Source organism: Oncorhynchus clarkii, chromosome 2, assembly GCF_045791955.1.
Source record: "Oncorhynchus clarkii lewisi isolate Uvic-CL-2024 chromosome 2, UVic_Ocla_1.0, whole genome shotgun sequence".
Classification (NCBI taxonomy): Eukaryota; Metazoa; Chordata; class Actinopteri; order Salmoniformes; family Salmonidae; genus Oncorhynchus; species Oncorhynchus clarkii.
The window spans coordinates 74,069,528-74,087,974 of NC_092148.1; the positions used below are offsets into that span (position 1 = coordinate 74,069,528).

The 18,447-nt window shown below is 40.7% G+C and overlaps 2 protein-coding genes, 1 long non-coding RNA gene and 2 other non-coding genes across 5 annotated transcripts; 4 read left to right on the forward strand and 1 right to left on the reverse strand.

Annotated features, from left to right (window-relative positions):
• Window positions 1–3,885: 3,885 nt before the first annotated feature.
• Window positions 3,886–11,311, forward strand: LOC139373494 (small ribosomal subunit protein eS17). Its single transcript, XM_071114080.1, has 5 exons — window positions 3,886–3,921; window positions 4,800–4,951; window positions 6,418–6,523; window positions 9,812–9,877; window positions 11,188–11,311. The coding sequence occupies exons 1-5, from the start codon at window positions 3,919–3,921 to the stop codon at window positions 11,263–11,265; spliced, it is 405 nt and encodes a 134-aa protein (XP_070970181.1). The 5' UTR covers window positions 3,886–3,918; the 3' UTR covers window positions 11,266–11,311.
• LOC139383564 (small nucleolar RNA SNORA71) lies at window positions 6,125–6,249 on the forward strand. The gene has a single exon (XR_011628748.1). It is a non-coding gene; the product is annotated as a small nucleolar RNA SNORA71 (small nucleolar RNA).
• LOC139383559 (small nucleolar RNA SNORA71) lies at window positions 8,375–8,503 on the forward strand. Its single transcript, XR_011628745.1, has one exon. It is a non-coding gene; the product is annotated as a small nucleolar RNA SNORA71 (small nucleolar RNA).
• A 1,560-nt stretch (window positions 11,312–12,871) lies between the features above and the next one.
• Window positions 12,872–14,773, forward strand: LOC139373502 (uncharacterized). Its single transcript, XR_011627580.1, has 2 exons — window positions 12,872–13,043; window positions 13,207–14,773. It is a non-coding gene; the product is annotated as an uncharacterized lncRNA (long non-coding RNA).
• Window positions 14,774–16,977: 2,204 nt separating this feature from the next.
• Window positions 16,978–18,015, reverse strand: LOC139382396 (cocaine- and amphetamine-regulated transcript 2). Its single transcript, XM_071126410.1, has 3 exons — window positions 17,845–18,015; window positions 17,473–17,556; window positions 16,978–17,197 (listed from the first exon to the last, which is right to left on the reverse strand). The coding sequence occupies exons 1-3, from the start codon at window positions 18,007–18,009 to the stop codon at window positions 17,090–17,092; spliced, it is 357 nt and encodes a 118-aa protein (XP_070982511.1). The 5' UTR covers window positions 18,010–18,015; the 3' UTR covers window positions 16,978–17,089.
• Between the last annotated feature and the right edge of the window lie 432 nt (window positions 18,016–18,447).

The window sequence follows — 18,447 nt, forward strand, 5'->3', positions numbered from 1 at the left end:
TCCAGAGAATGACAGACCGATGACAAAGTTTGACAGTATTTGCCCACGAAAGGACCGCCATACCACCTTCCTGTTCCAGTGAGCACAGCACAACAACGAGTCCAAAAATGTCTTGCATGCTGCTGCATAAATTATGTAATATGCCAGGGAGATATGTATACTGTAGCTAAGAAAGTAATACTAAGTGTATGTTGTGAAGTAAGATGTTAGTAGCCCATGTGCCTCACCCTAATAATTTGGTATATTTACCCCTCTTAATTTCGCCTACTGTTCTAACTTGGTGGTGCACATGTGGTCTATTACCTGTTTTAGAGAAATTAGAGCTAAACAAATAGTTATATTGACTAGCGTTACATCCATCCTAGCTCGCTTAATGTCTTAATCGAAATGACATATTGCCTCTTATCCGCTTGTCGTCTCCTTACACCATAGTTTGTACATCTCAATTGTCATTAGAATCCACATTTGTTCAAGCAAGTCAGCCATATCGGCTATGTTTTTTTTTAAAGGCAGTAAATGAGAATGAATTAACTGTTTCGCTGCCAGACAAGGCTCTGCTGATAGCCAGTTGTAGCAGTGGTCAGATGTTTGGACAGCTTTATGAAGGCCCTTAACAGTTTGTGGGCACCGTTTGTCACTGTTATAGTGCAATTAATGCATTGTTTAGTGTTGTTACATGCTAAAATGGCCACTGAATACTTCATTTTATTTACAGTTTATACACCCCACATTTATTTATATACTAGATTCTTGGCATAGCTCACTCTAATATATCTACTGCTGTACATAACATTGTTAGTATATCTTGTGTAAATTTATCTGGTGTACATTGGGCTCTCGAGTGCCTCAGTGGCCTAAGTCACTGCATCTCAGTGCTAGAGGTGTAACTACAGACCCCGTGAGGAGCCAATAACATAAGCATTTCGCTGCACCGGCTATAGAGTACCACAGTATGAGTCATAATACCCATAAAACTTAGCAGTCAAATAGGGAACTGCTGGGCCTCCCGGGTGGCGCAGTGGTTAAGGGCGCTGTACTGCAGCGCCAGCTGTGCCATCAGAGTCCCTGGGTTCTTATCTACACTTATCTAAACTTATCTACACAGGCAGACCTTGGCTCGGGTCATAAATTATCTAAGTTTGGGAGAGACGATGTGGGAAGTCTTGAACTATACAGCCATTGTACTGGAGTGGAGATGAGACGGGGTAGTACGAAAACTAATGACGACATTTTCAGTTTATAAGCTGTGGTAAACTGTATCATGTTCAGTACTCTCGAGAATAACCACTGCTGATTGATTTTGAGACTGGTCTCTGTCCATTTTATGCAAATAAGAGTCTTACAAATTCTTAGGAATTGACAGAGTGTTGAATTTTAATTGGGTATTAAAACATGTAGGAATTTAATTCCTGTAACAGTTTGATAACCATGTAAATTTTTCTAGGACAAAGTGACTTTTCTCAATATATTTGCCTGTATTACCTGCAAAAAAATGAAATGCTAATTAGCTACTAATGTGGCTATTATAAAGAACTACAAAAACTGATCTGGACGAGACTGCCAAATCGAGGCAAAGGTAAAAATCTCTGGATTAATTATCAAATGTTAGTTAAATGTAGTCATGAATAAATTGGCAAAATTTCTTTAGATTAACAATTCTGTGAACTGTCTTGTGCAAGTTTTAAATTGACAATATCTGTTCGCAAAGGTTTCAGCTAGAGATGATGTGCAGGAGCTAGCAGGTATTTGTAGTCTTGCATGATGCTAATTAACTTTTTCGAATGTGAGAACAAATAGGGCCGAATACATTAAAAGTCATCATGTCCGAGAGAGATTTACATTGTTATCAAAACGTCACACCAGGGTAAGCCTACACGCAACACAGCCCTTATTTGAAGTGTTTCTAAAATCCCCTATGGGAAAAATGAATGGTATAAAAAACATTGGAACCAGTTCCCTGATTGACCGCTAGGTTTTATGGGTATTATGACACCTCCACTGTGGGGTTCAATAACATCTGCTAAACTGTGTAACTATGCCACCAATAAACTTAGATTTGATATGCATTGTGTGAAATGTGTAACCCTTTAAGCATATTTCCCAAAACATGTTCATGAACTGGAGGTGTAAAAAGATGACTGAGAATATGAACATGGGAATACTGCATATACTGTAGTTCACTAATATACACTAGAACAAAGTGTTAACTTCTAATGATGACATGTCATGATCACCTGAATGAAAAGCAAAGCATTGGCAGAATGATTACATATGAATCAGACACAGATGGAATTGGATTCTCATGTTATACTTCGGAAAGTATTCAGACCCCTTCACTTTTTCCACATTTACGTTACAGCCTTATTCTAAAATGTATTAAATCATTTTTTCCCTCATCAATCTACACACACTACCCGATAATGACAAAGCAAAAACATTTGATGTAAAAAACTTAAATTTTACATTTATGTAAGTATACATACCCTTTACTCAGTACTTTGTTGAAGCACCTTTGGTAGCAATCACAGCATTGTGTCTTCTTGGGTATGATGCTACAAGCTTGGCACGCCTGTATTTGGGGAGTTTCTCCCATTCTTCTCTGCAGATCTTCTCATGCTCTGTCAATTTGGATGGGGAGCATTGCTGCACAGCTATTTTCAAGTCTCTCCACAGATGGCAAATCAAATTGTATTTGTTACATGCGCCGAATACAACAGGTAGACCTTACAGTGAAATCCTTACTTACAAGCTCTTAACCAACAATGCAGTTTTAAGAAAATACCCACCAAAACGTAAGAGAGAAGAATAAATAAATAATTAAAGAGCAGCAGTAATTAACAATAGCGGGGCTATATACAGGGGGTAACGGCACAGAGTCAATGTCAGTGTGCGCAGGTAATATGTACATGCAGGTAGAGTTATTGAAGTGACTATGCTTGGCCCCTGTGATGCACTGGGCCATACGCACTAACCTCTGTAGTGCCTTGCGGTCGGAGGCCGAGCAGTTGCCATACCAGGCAGTGATGCAACCCGTCAGGATGCTCTCGATGGTGCAGCTGTAAAACCTTTTGAGGATCTGAGGACCATTGCTAAATCTTTTCAGTCTCCTGAGGGGGAATAGGTTTTGTCGTGCCCTCTTCACGACTGTCTTGGTGTGTTTGGACAATGTTAGTTTGTTGGTGATGTGGACACCAAGCTCTCAACCTGCTCCACTACAGCCCCGTCGATGAGAATGGGGGCGTGCTCGGCCCTCCTTTTCCTGTAGTCCACAATCATCTCCTTTGTCTTGATCACATTGAGGGAGAGGGGGTTGTCCGGATGTGGAGGTCCTGGGCTGTCGTGGCGACACGTGGTCTGCTGTTGTGCGGCCAGTTGCATGTACTGCTGCCAAATTCTCTACAATTTTGTTGGAGGCTTATGGTAGAGGAATTAACATTAAATACTCAGGTAACAGCTCTGTTGGACATTCCTGCAGTCATCATGTCAATCAAAACTCGAGACATCTGTAGCATTGCGTTGTGTGATAACCGTCATAGTAAATAAGAATTTGTTCTTAACTGACTTGCCTAGTTAAATAAAGGTTAAATAAAATACAAATAAAAACGTGAAGAGCACATCGACATTTTTTCCCCCTAGTCAGCTCGGGGATAGAACCAGCGGCTTTTCGGTTACTTGGCCAACGCTCTTAACCGCTAGACTAACTGCCGCACTTACGCGCAATAATTTCACTCAACTGGGGAAACCAAATGTACAGTAATATAGCTGTAATGAACTGCAAGTCTGGTTGTATATTTTTGCGAATTCTTCTACCACTAGGGGGTGGCACCCTTTTCCCTTTGGTTTCCCACATCCGCGTGCCCTCTTATTATACTTCCGCTGAAGCGCTTGTATAGTCCTCTTCTACCAGCCCGATTCAACATGGTGGGTACTTCAACATTTACAACCCCTCTAAATCTATCGTAATCCTCAGTTTTTTAGTATCCAAAATGGTATTTATCTCTAGAATAGTGAAATGTTGTATATATTACACAATCGCAGTGACATATTGCGTTAGGATGCCCTTCCTGGCAGATTTTTTTGAACAATATGACGAGGGTTCTCCGAGATGCTAACGGAAGAAGCATTATGCTAGCATTTGGCTGCACATGAACAACCACGTTTTCCATGTCTTTATTTGATTACAATCAGTAGAGAACTGGTCATGACTTTAATATTGTACACATTTTCCGCTATGTGGTTAGTGGTTTTGCACGTTGGTTTCAACTGTTTGTAAGAAATACATTTTGTACCGTGGTACTGATTAGCGTAGCTAACTAGCTGATTGCGGAATCATCCTACTAGCTAATTAACCATAGGTGGTCTGTTTTCCCAATGTAGGGTACCCATTGTTTCTGACTTACTCACCGGTGTAGTTAATCGTGAAATCCATTTACTAGCAAGTAGGTAGTTGGCTAGGTAGCCAGTCTGCGCAAAGTTGCTAGCTCGTTAGTATTAGGTACAACCTTGTATGTTAGATCCAAATGTAGTTTGCCTGGTCATGCCAGCCGTTGGCGTACTTATACCTCCTAAAATGTCAACCGCTTTTGAAATGTAATTTACGTTGAACCCTGTATCGAAAGTGGCCAGGTCATTGATAGTACAGAACGTGAATTGAGGGTCTTTCCCGTGTTCGATGGGTCCTAAGTCCCTACCGAACCCTGGTTCTCTCAGATATTTTAAATTCATTAAATGTAATCCCATTCTGAACGTTCAGGAGATCAGGATAACCTAGTCATTTGCACAACTCCTTTGTTCCACAGGGACGAGTCAGGACCAAGACGGTGAAAAAAGCCGCCCGGGTCATCATTGAGAAGTACTACACCCGGCTGGGAAATGACTTCCACACCAACAAGAGGGTGTGCGAAGAGATCGCTATCATCCCCAGCAAGAAGCTCCGCAACAAGATCGCTGGGTGAGTCTGGTTTCTTCAGCTTTATTGTCTCTAATAGTCAAGCTGACTCGAACCTCAGCAACATATATAAAGCTTGTCTGAGGTCAAGCAGCAGATGTTGCGTAGACAACGCTGAACAGCAACGTTCAACCAACCGTGGTAATATTTTCTTCGTTCTCAATTTGGAAGTCACCCGTGTCTTAACTCCTGGGTCTAGTTTTTGGTGTAGCCAGCAGATCAGGGTCAGACAGGCAATTTTCTTAAATGAAGTCACCACGGAGCCAGCACGAGATATGGCTCGGAAAACGTACCGCGATCATGGATGAGAAATGCGTTGTACTCTGAATTGTCCCGTTATTCCAACTGTTATACTGAGAAGATGAAATGGCTGCTCGTTTTTCTGGAAACTGCCCTTTTCATCCTCATGGTAGGTAGCAGAAACCACAGCAGCCATTTTGGGATGTCGGTGTCAGCTAATTGGCTCCTTTGCTTTTTTTCAATGCTGAATATTTTTATTAATTTCATGAATCAAATTGATTTATAAAGCCTTACATCAGCTGGTATCACAAAATGCTGTACAGAAACCCAGCCTAAGCCCCCAAACAGCAAGCAATACAGGTGTAGAAGCACAGTGGCTAGGAAAAACTCGCTAAAAAGGCCAGATCCTAGAGGGACCTCTTCTGGCTGTGCCGGGTGGATATTATAACAAAACATGGCCAAGATGTTCAAATGTTCATAGATGACCAGCAGGGTCAAATAATAATAATCACAGTGGTTGTAGAGGGTGCAACAGGTCAGCACCTCAGGAGTAAATGTCAGTTGGCTTTTCATAGCCGATCATTCAGAGTATCTTTACCGCTCCTGCTGTCTCTAGAGAGTTGGAAACAGCAGGTCTGGGACAGGTAGCACGTCCGGTGAACAGGTCAGGGTTCCATAGCCGCAGGCAGAACAGTTGAAACTGGAGCAGCAGCACGGCCAGGTGGACTGGGGCCAGCAAGGAGTCATCAGGCCAGGTAGTCCTGAGGCATGGTCCTAGGGCTCAGGTCCTCCTTAGAGAAAGATGTTTCATATGACATGTACTATGCTGCACAGGTTGGATTTCAAAACACTACTTCTAATAGCATGGCTTGGAGGGAGTTATTGATTATATCATATCCCTGACCTAGCTGATTATTGCTAGTTTGCCACATAAAAACCTGTATCGAAAGTGACTATGGCACAACTGTTGCCATAGTCATTGATGTTACGGGAATTGTGACGGAAATATTTTACTGTGTTTGTTGGAATACCTTTTCCTGTCAAACCCTGTCTTTCAAACATCTTTCTCGTCCGCAACAACCTAAACTTGAGTGAAACCTAATTCTCATGTTAAACTAGTTTTCAGTGATCTAGCATAAATATTTTTGTTTGAACCCATGGTCTGATCTAATGCTGTTACAATTGTGATGTTGTGCGTGAATTAACTGAATTCTGGTTTGTGCTCTTAGGTATGTGACCCATCTGATGAAGCGCATCCAGAGGGGTCCCGTCAGAGGCATCTCCATCAAGCTGCAGGAGGAGGAGAGGGAGAGGAGGGACAACTACGTCCCAGAGGTAAGTGTCCCCACCCACACTTTTGAGCATCGGAGCACAGTGCATCTATACTTGCTGGCACCGATTAATCGGCCAATTTGTATTTTTTATTTATTTATTTGTAATAATGACAATTACAACAATACTGAATAAACACTTATTTTAACTTAATTTAATACATCAAAAAATCAATTTAGCCTCAAATAAATAATGAGACATGTTCAATTTGGTTTAAATAATGCAAAAACTGTTGGAAGTAAAAGTGCAATATGTGCCATGTAAAAAAAAAAAAAAGCGCTGAAGTTTGAGTTCCTTGCTCAGAACATATGAAAGTTGGTGGTTCCTTTTAACATGAGACTTCAATGTTCCAAGGTAAGCGGTTTTAGGTTGTGGTTACTATAGTATTTATAGGACTTTTTCTCTCTATACCATTTATATTTCATATACCTTTGACTATTGGATGTTCTTATAGGCACTATAGTATTGCCAGTGTAAAAGTATGGCTTCCGTCCCTCTCCTCGCCCCTACCTGGGCTCGAACCAGGAACACATCGACAACAGCCACACTCAAAGCAGCGTTACCCATCGCTCCACAAAAGCCACAGCCCTTGCAGAGCAAGGGGAATGACTAAGTTTCAGAGCGAGTGACGTTTGAAATGTTATTAGCGCACACCCAGCTAACTAGCTAGCCATTTCACATCGGTTACACCAGCCATTAGGCTGATAGGCTTGAAGTCATAAACAGCGCTGTGCTTGCAAAGAGCTGCTGGCAAAACGCACGAAAGTGCTGTTTGAATGAATGCTTACGAGCCTGCTGCTGCCTATTATCGCTCAGGCAGGCTGCTCTATCAAATCATAGACTTGATTAGAACATAATAACACACAAAAATACAAGCCTTTGGTCATTAATATGGTTGAATCCGGCAACTATCATTTCGAAAACAAAACATTTATTTCAGTGAAATACGGAACCGTTCGGTATTTTATCTAACGGGTGGCATCCCTAAGTCTAAATATTCTTGTTACACACCCTTCAATGTATGTCATAATTATGTAAAATTCTGGCAAATTAGTTCGCAATGAGCCAGGCATCCCAAACTGTTGCATATACCCTGACTCTGCGTGCAATGAACGCAAGAGAAATTACACAATTTCACCTGGTTAATATTGCCTGCTAACCTGGAGTTCTTTTAGCTAAATATGCATGTTTAAAAAATATATGCTTCTGTGTAATGATTTTAAGAAGGTCATTGGTGTTTATGGTTAGGTACACATTGGAGCAACGATACGCACCACATCGATTATATGCACCGCAGGACACGCTAGATAAACGAGTATCATCAACCATGTGTAGTTATAACTAGTGATTATGATTGATTTTTTTAATGAGAAGTTCAATGCTAGCTAGCAACTTACCTTGGCTTCTACTGCATTCGCGTAACAGGCAGGCTCCTCGTGGAGTGCAACGAGAGGCAGGTGGTTAGAGCGTTGGACTAGTTAACTGTAAGGTTGCAAGATTGGATCCCCCGAGCTGACAAGGTGAAAATCTGTCGTTCTGCCCCTGAACAAGGCAGTTAACCCACCGTTCCTAGGCCGTCATTGAAAATAAGAATGTGTTCTTAACTGACTTGCCTAGGGAAAAATAGAATCGGCAAAATCGGTGCCCAAAAATACAGGAAAACTTGAAATCGGCCATTCCGATTTAATCGTTCGACCTCTACTATGCATGTTCCTGCTTTGCCTAGGCACGGAAAGATGCATCCATAAACTGCTTTGGGTCATCATTTATCTCCTTTATTTGCTGCCATTGGTTATCTTTAGTGTATAGTTGGGATGTGGAAATAACTTTTGAGTCAAGTCAAATTCTCATTTGCCCTGTATCGAAAGTGACTATGGCATGACTGTTGCCATAGTCATTGATAGTACAGGAATAGTGATCTTGAAAGCTTTTCCCGTGTTTGTTGGAATACTGGTTCCTGTCAAACCCTGTATCTTTCAAACAATGTGGTAACATCGTAAACCCAGACTGCCAACATGCACGCATTTTGCGTTCCAACTTCGCAATTCTCTGTCCAGGTACAAGATCCGAGTTAAAATTACGCAGAAATTAATAGGGCCTGATTTTATTTTTTTTATTTAATGAAATATTTACTCAGTGGATTTAACATCCCGATTCTGGAGCTGCAACACACACGGACGGAGTTGGCAACAGACATGGAGATTAATACATCATTATTCAACGTAGCTACCCCGTGTCTGCCCCTCCTGTATGTTGTGATGCTGAGTTTGCCAACTGTCAGCTGTACGTAAAAGCATGGATAAATCCCTTTCACTATGTGTGTTGTGGAAAGGTAAACTAATTGTTTCAAGCGAACGTAAGATCGACATTCATTGGGCTCTAAAGTGTTCACTCGCATTTCTAGTGAAAGAAATTAAATGCAAATACGAAAAATAACTGGTCGCATTTGTGCGAGTGTGATATACATTTAATTCAGCGTCCCATTAGTTGTGTTTGACGGATCACGCAACCTGAATGATTGTAACTGTAATTAGGAGCCACATCACAAAGCATTACAGAAGTATAATAAAAAAATCAATATAAACATCTTGGCATTAAATGGAGTCTGAGTGCAGACTGCGAACGAATATTCCGTCTTGTTTCCAAGAACAAAACCCAGTACGGAGCCTCCCTCAGCTACCAGGCAAATGTGCCGAGGAAATAATTTCCTGAACATTTGAAGGTCTCCCGAAGATTTGTTCTCACCCACTGTTTCCTATCATAGCTTTTTCATTTTTTTATGAATAACATGTTTAATTGATACTCATGCTCTGCTTCAAACATTTGTCATATCAGTTTTAAAAAAAAATGTATTGTGGGTAAGATATTTGTACATGTTTTAATACATTTGTGCATTTTAATTAATAAAAAAAACCCACCAAGAATAAAGGCCCTTGGTGTGTTGTTTCTAATTAGAACTTGTTAGTGACTTTTACAAATGTGTGAATGGAATGCGGTCAAGAAAGTATTCCAACCTTATATAGACTTGATTTGGTACAATTTTATAGTTGCAATCAGACTCATAAACAGCGCGCACGAGCGTGCAGGGGGAAAGAGAACCCCAAATTGCCACTCGTGTCTGGTACTCTAAAAAGTTGCCAGGCCTGTAAACATTGCCCCAGGCAGCCAGTAACTGCTGTGCGCTCTGTTGAATTGATGTATTTAACTGTTGCCAGTTTACTATGCACACTATTACTAATGTGTTTGGACAGTGTTGATATGATGCATTACCACTAACTTTTCTGTTTCCAGGTTTCTGCTCTTGACCAGGAGATCATAGAGGTGGACCCTGACACCAAGGAGATGCTCAAACTACTGGTAAGTCCCTCGCAGGCAGTTACGTTTGGTGTCTTCATGATGAATAAACCCTACCTGATCGAATGTATGTGGACACCTGCTTGTGTATGGAACTCGCTTTGTGCACAGTGGCATTGTCATGCTGAAACAGAAAAGGGCCTTCACCAAACGGTTGCCACAAAGTTCGAAGCACAGGATCGTCTAGGATGTCTTTGTTTGCTGTAGCGTTAAGATTTCCCTTCACTGGAATTAAGGGGTCTAGCCCGAACCATGAAAAACAGCCCCAGACCATTATTCCTCCTCCACTAAACTTTACAGTTGGCACAATGCATTCGGACAGTTAGCCTTCTCCTGGCATCCGCCAAACACAGATTTGTCTGTTGGACTGCCAGATGGTGAAGCATGATTCATCACTCCAGAGTACGCTTTCCCACTGCCCCAGAGTCAAATTGGCGGCGAGCTTTACACCACTCAAGCCGATGCTTGGCATTGTGCATAGTGATTTTAGGCTTGTGTGTGGCTGCTCGGCCATGGAAAGCCATTTCATGAAGCTCCCAACGAACAGTTCTTGTGCTGATGTTGCTTCGAGGCAGTTTGGAACTCTGTAGTGAGTGTTGCAACCGAGGACAGGAGATTGAAAATATATATATATATATATATATATATATATTTTTTTTTTAATAAGCTTCAGCACTCGGCAGTCCTGTTCTGTGAGCTTGTGTGGCCTACCACTTCGCAACCGAGCTGTTGTCGCTCTTAGACGTTTCCACTTCACAAAAACAGCACTTAGTTTACAGGGGCAGCTCTAGTAGGGCAGAAATTTGACAAACTGACTTGTTGGAAAGGTGGCATCCAATGATGGTGCCACGTTGAAAGTCACTGAGCTCGGTTCAGTAAGGCCATTCTACTGCTAATGTTTGTCTATGGAGATTTAATGGCGGTGTACTCAATTTTATATACCAGTCAGCAAAGGTTGTGGCTGAAATGGCCAAATCAACTCATTTGAAGGGGTGTCCACATACACAAAAGTATGATTAGCCTTAAGATAACACCATGGCTTAAACCCTGTATCGAAGGTGACTATGGCATGACTTGCCATAGTCATTGAAAGTACAGGAACAGTGACTTTGAAAATTTTTCCTGTGTTTTGTTGGCATACCGGTTCCTGTCAAACCCTGTATTCAACATCCTCCTCAATCTTAACTTCAGGGTGATACTACTGACGGGGAATGAGACAAGGCTTGGTGGTTTACATCGTTAGCATGAACTTGTGGTGTATTCTGGTGGTTACTTGATGGTGAAATTGAAGTTAATCTTTCTCTTTCCTCCAGGACTTCGGCAGTCTGTCCAACCTGCAGGTCACCCAGCCAACTGTCGGAATGAACTTCAAGACACCCAGAGGAGTCTAGGCATTTGTAATATATCTCTTAATAAATACAAAATGTACAAAAAAAAGCAATGAGTCTCCGAGTGGTCTTGCTGTTTAGAACAAGTAGATCCGTATGAGTGATTCTTAATTGCGTATGCTAGGTTGATGGAAAATTGGATAAGCACTTGGTCCTCATGTCCTTGACTCAATTGAACTGTAATTTAAGGCTTTGTGCAATAAAGTTTAGTTCCTATACTATAGAGCATTCGGAAAGTATTCAGACCCCACAACTTTTTCCACATTTTGTTACATTATTCTAAAGCGGATTCAATTGTTTTTTTCCCCTCTTCATTCTACACGCAATAACCCCATAATGACAAAGCAAAAACATGTTTTTAAGTGTTTGCAAATTTATTAAAATATCACGTTTACATAAGTATTAAGACCCTTTACTCAGTACTTTGTTGAAGTGCCTTTGGCAGTGATTACAGCCTCAAGTCTTTGGTATGAAGCTACAAGCTTGGCGCATCTGTATTGGGAGTTTCTCCCATACCTCTGCAGATTCTCGCAAGCTCTGTCAGGTTGGATGGGGAGCTTCGCTGCAGAGCTATTTGCAGATCTTGAGAGTTGTTCGATCAGGTAAAGTTCGGACTCTGGCTGGGCCACGCAAGGACATTGACACTTGTCTAGGGTTCCCACGGGTCCTTCGAAGTTTGTGAATTTGAGAGAAAATCAAGGCTTTTAAGTTTTTGAAAATAGACATGGGACATTGAAAGTGCTTGAATTTATACATCTTGTGCAAGAATAGAAATTGCAGTTATTAAACACTTTTTTTTAACGTTAGTAATAGGTTACGTTCCGCTGTCTGTGTGCCTTTTGTGTGTCCTTGTTTCACCGGCCACCTGCCCTGAGAAAGTGCGACGGTCACGTGCATGAGTGATTTGAAGTTGAATGACGCAGGTTAAACAGCGGCAAGTGAGAAATCTAACGTTAAGCGAACCTTAAGCTATGCCTGGAAAATGTCTATTCCTGGACTCGTGGCCTTCCCAAAGACATTTACAAAGACTGGCTTGTTAAAGATCCGCGGGACATCCATATGTTCCGATGCAGAGCCTGCAGCAAATCAAAAGTTAACGCCATGGGCGAAGCAGCTGCGACGGGCCATGCTGGAGCGTCACATCACGGCACTCAAGTTAAAAGCGGTTATGTCCTACCCCTGGTAACATGTAGAAAGGAATACAACAACCATGCTTAGTTACTAACGTTAATTAGTTAGCTAGATTATTCTGTCTCTTCGTGGTTGGGTAAATTCACTTTTAACGTTACATAATTGTTCGGTCAAATTAACGTTTGCTATGTTTTTAGCAAACGTTATCATCTAAGAAGTCTATAAATTCTCCCAAAATCACACCTATCGTGCTAGCTAGCTAATGTTAGCTAAGTTAACGTTACGTTAGCCAACTTGCGGCAAGCAGAGCTGGACAGTGAGCATTTGAAATAAATGACAGTTGTCTAATGTTAGCTGAAAGTTTAACTTAACGTAAAGGACGTTCACTAGAGTTGTTGGTGACAACGTTTAATGACTAATGTTAACGTTAGCCAGCTAGCTAGTCATTCATCAGACTTTGATACTTATTTTCTTACAGCTCCCAATCAATTGAACTATGTGGCGAAGTCATCTACATCACCACCTAGACAATCTTCTACAACTACTACCACCTCAAGACAGTCCGTTTTAACTGGCGTTCCCAAAGAGGACACATTGTGGTGTCTGAATATGATCGAGTGTCTACTCTTTCCACTCTAGTGAACGCACGGGTAAGTGGCATGGTTTATAAACTGTTACCTGTAACATTACATTATTTTTAGGAACATGTTTGTTTTCATATTTCATATTCTCCCTGTAACACACATTCACACACAGGCTAGAAACAGAAATAAGTGTTTGATAAAAAATACAAATAAATGTTTTACTCCTTAGGTGTGCTGTTCTCAGAGATGTTCCCAGACAGTGCAATAGCCAAGACCTCAACGTGTGCGGCAACAAAGTCCAGCTATTTGTGCACACATGGCTTGGCTCCTCATTTCAAGCACTTATCTAAAAAACTGTCTGCTGGGGAGGAGAACTATGTACTTCTCTTTGATGAGAGCCTTAACGGAAAAACACAGTCAAAACAGTGTGACTTTCATGTCCGTTTATGGGATGAGGATAAAGTTGTGATGAGATTTTATGATTCTAAATTTGTGGGACATGTGATAGCGTTGGACCTTAAAGCTGTCTATGAGAAGAGCACCGAAGATCTACCAAAGAAAAACATGGTTCAGATCTCCATGGATGGACCAAATGTAAATTGGTCATTTTACTCAAAGGTTGAGAAGTCCCGCCTAGATTTTGATGTACACCTTATAGACATTGGCAGTTGCGGTCTCCATATTGTACATGGAGCATTTCAGAAGGGAGTGGAAGAGAGAGTGGAAAGTTGACAGTGTACTGCATGCTATGTACCAACTTCTGAAGGATACTCCAGCCCGCAGGGAGGACTGCTTTAACATCATTGGTTCATCAGATCCCCCAATGCCACTTAAGTTTTGCAAGACACGGTGGGTTGAAAATGCGTCCTTGCTTGAAAGAGCTTTAGAGTTTTTACCCCATATGGCAACATATGTGAAGGCTGTAGAGAAGAGCGGTCCAAATCCAGGCACAAAGTCCTTTGAGGTGATTCAGGAGACGGTAAGGAACCTCTCATGACAGCAAAACTGAATTTCATCTTGTCAGTGAGCAAAGAAGTGACACCATTCCTCACACGCTACCAGACCGATAAGCCTATGGTGCCATTTCTCTCTGCAGACTTGTTCAAGGTGCTTAAGAGCTTGATGAACAGATGAATTAAGCCAGACCTCATGAAAGAAGCGAAGACCCCTCAAAAACGTATTGATGTCGAGGTGAGACAGTCATCCAATCACATTGACTCCTCACATGTCGACTTGGGCTTGGTTACTGAAAGAATTGTGAGAGACTTGTCCGCAGGGAAATGGCAGGCACAAATGGAAAGATGCTGTGTACAGAAAAATTGAAGAAGGCCCTGACCTACCTTGTAAATAGTCATCGGGTGAAGGAAGAAGATTGTGATGACATCATTCGACAATACTCACATTTTATTGATGACGTTGTCCAGGCCCATCAATGAGTTTGTAAACTTTGATCCTGTCCAAGACAGCTTGGACATATTTTTACATGAGTTTGTCATAGGACAAAGAGCTCAAATTTATGGAGACTTTGCCGCCAACTCCTCTTACTGTCACACAGGCAAGCCTCAGTAGAGCGCGGATTCTCCATCAATCGGCAGATTGAAGTGGAGAACTTGAAAGAAGATTCATATGTAGCACAGAGATGTTTAGTTGACCACATAAGAGCTGTGGGTGGCATACATAATGTGTGCATTGACAGACCGCCGCTTATGTCAGTGGCATCTGCAAGGCAGAGTATGTGACACATCAAGAAGAACAGAGACAGAAGAATGGATGAGCAAACAAACAGAAAGAGAAAAGACCTTATAGATTAAATAGATTAACTTAAAGGGAAGAAAAGAAGACTGACAGATGACATAAATGCTCTCGAGACCTCAGCAGACAAATTTGCACTCAAAGAGGAGAGCACAGGCAACCTCACTCTTATTGCCAAGTCCAATAGCCTGAGAAAGGGTGGTAAAGATAAAAGAGCACAAGCAGCTGAAATAGAAACACTACTCAATTAAAAATTGAATGACCTGAAAAGCAAATGAAGGGGCATAGCAACAAAAAGCAAGGGTTGGGCACTGTTTTAACAGTTTGGGAAAGGGCACAACACTACTCAATGAGTAAGCGATAAAATAAAGAAAAGCAAATTAACCAAAAAGGCCAACAACCCCAGAACATAATGGTTGGGGAAATGTTTTATTTATTTGGATTTTCGTCTAATCTTTTGTTGCAAAACTATTTATGCCCATGTGTTTTTTATTTGCCTATTTATTTGGTCATGTTCATGGAAAAACAAGGTCATATTTTTGCTCTGCGACATGTTTTGTGTTAAGCTGGTGCTAATGAAATAAACGAGGAGTTACTTAGCTCTTCAACTTGAAAAGTCCTTGAATTTGATGTTTAAGACGGTGTGGGAACCCTGGACTGCTGTGTTGTCTTGGCTGTGGGCTTAGGGTCATTGTCCTGTTGGAAGGTGAACCTTCGCCCCAATCAGGTCCTGAACGCTCTGGAACAGTTTTTCATCAAGGATCTCTGTACTGTCCTCTGTACCTCGATCCTGACTAGTCTTTCAGTCCACAGGAACTCTGGAGCTCTGTAAATGACTATCGGGTTCTTGTTCACCTCCCTGACCAAAGCCTTTCTCCCCTGATTGCTCAATTTGGCCAGGTGGTCAGCTCTTGGAAGGGTTGTGGTTCCAAACTTATTCCATTTAAGAACGATTGAGGTCACTGTGTTCTTGGACCTTCAATGCTGCAGAAATGTTTTGGTACACTTCACTGTGCCTTGACACAATCCTGTCTCGGAGCTCTACGGACAATTCCTTCGACCCCACGGCTTGGTTTTTGCTCTGACATACACTGTCAACTGTGGGACCTTATATAGACATGTGTGTGCCTTTCCAAATCACTTCCAATCAATTGAATTTACCACAGTTGGACTCCAATCAAGTTGTAGAAACATCAAGGACGATCAATGAAAACAGGATGCACCTGAGCTCAATTTCAAGTCTCATAGCAAAGGGTCTGAATACTTATGTAAATAAGGTATTTCTGTTTTTTTATTTCTTATAAATGTGCCAATTTCTAAAAACCTGTTTTTGGTATTATGGTATTATGGGGTATTGTGTGTAGATGGATGAAACAAATTCAATATTTAATACATTTTAGAATAAGGCTATAACGCAATGAAATGTGGAAAACAAAGGTTTTTGAAAACTTTCTGAATGCACTATAATTCTAGTATCACACACTCATAACTACAGCACCATTGTGAGTCCGGTGTGCGATTTACATGACTTAACATTTTATAGATCTTGAGTGTTGATTGAGTCTATTAGAACGAACATTCCCTTTTCAAATTTGACCAATTCAGTCAAATTTGAAACTGTCAGTTCCCTCTGAGATCAAATGGCATCTTTATATTTTGTTTTCCTACTTATGTGAAGATGGAATGACATAAATGTTTGGAGCAAGTTACATTTGTAATATAGCTTATGGAAAAACATGACTATAATTAAAGTATGTAATTGAAGTACAGTTTTAGATCCAACCAAGTTTGTGATCCTGACTAATTTTTACTAAATTAGTTCTCCAGCTTGCACCCAGGCTGAAGACTGCTTTAATACGCCTTAATTTCCCTAATTCATCACCTCTAACATGTACGTTTTTATTATTACTGTGAATGGAAACGTGTCATGAAATTGAGGTTTGTGTGGTTTTGAGGTACAGTTGTTGAAATTCTCAATAGGATCTTTGTATCATGAGAACAGCATATGAACACATTTACTAATCCTAATGAACCTTTTAATAAGAGGCTTAATTTATTAATACATTCTATTGCACAAATATTGAACTAGAAAAAGTGAATTCCGAGACCAAAAATAATGATTACGAAATAAGTTGTGACACACTTTATTGCACAATATAGAGAGCTCAGTAACACTTAGGTGACACAAATGTTTAATCTAACTCCAGCAAACGATAGGATGTACCATTATCTAATTGGTGGTCCCACCATAACATTGACAATTATAGTCCGCCTGTATTTGAAAAATATTCATAAAAATAATGACATATGTTTCTTTTAAATAACACAATGATAGGGGATTGAATCCAATAAACCTCCATTCACAAGCACTTCAACAGAAAGAAGTTGCAGAAAGCTCCCCGTGGACAGTCGCACATTTTGCCGATTCGAGCACCTTTCCTCACTGCGCAATGCTCCCCCACGTCGCACTGAAAATGATTAATGTCAAATTGTTAAATGAAAACAATGAGGATACTGTAGGTTACAATATCATCCTCTAAATCGTTTCGAAACACCACGCATTTATTAAATAATCCGATGACATGTTTGAAGAACTTCCAATAGCCTAGTTAAGACAACTTACATTAAGGACACTGGACCATAATAAAATAAACCTTGTCATTCTGCATTTGGTAATTATTCGTCATTTAAAAATAAAAAAAGTAATACCTTCTCTGAACAGAGAAAGAGTGTAAAATCTTACAGTGGGAACTTGTCCAAATTTCTTTTCCCATGGATTAATTCTTTTGGTCTGCAGTTTTTTTAGAACTTCATGTAGAGCTCCAAGCTATGGAAACAGTAGGAAATACACAATTAAAATACATAACTGTCAGAGCTTGAAGTGCTGTCTTGTCATTGTGCAGCATTACTACAATTCCTTGAGTCAATATTCACATTTTCACCAACAAACCTGAAACACCATTCACGTTCTCAAAAACAATGTGATTTCTATTTTGTATATAGCATAATTTAGCCTACTCTTTATCTTTCGAATTAGTCGAATGTCAGTTCAAAAAGCTACCCGCGGACATAAGCATTCATGCATACAGTTTACAGACAATATAGCTAGACTTACAAGACGTTTTTCGTTCGTTAGATTCGGATTTTGTGGATAGAAGTCGTGAATGTTTCTCGTTTCCAAATCCACTTCCATTTCTGAGTCGCTCGTTTCAGCACCACATAGGATGGACAGCAGCGCTGTACAAACGACCGCTCTCGTCCACAGTTTAGAGCTCTCCATGGTCCTGATCTGGAGAAGTGCTTTACGAGCGCGCGAAGTTGTTTCCTATTTCAACTCAATTGACCAATCCCTGCCGTTTTGCCTCCTTTTGTTTGCTCTTCAGTGTTTGTATTCCTATTGATATTGAATTGCTCCGCCTTGAGCATTGATCTCCTTATATACGTAAGAGAATTAATAACCTACGTAAGAAGCCCATTACGCTGTCCAAACTGTCTCAGCAAATGCCCTTCAGAATTATTTTTGCTCTTGTGGTCTTTGCTGGTGCACAGAGTACAGCCATGGGCAGTTTAATATTTTATTATATCTGATTGCTAATTTTTATTAAAATTAACAAAACGTAATCTGATGGTCTAGAAAGTTATATTTTCAGAGGTTCTTCAGTAAATAGCCCACCATGGACAGTAAGTTGCTACATTTTGTACAGAATTTGGAATTTCA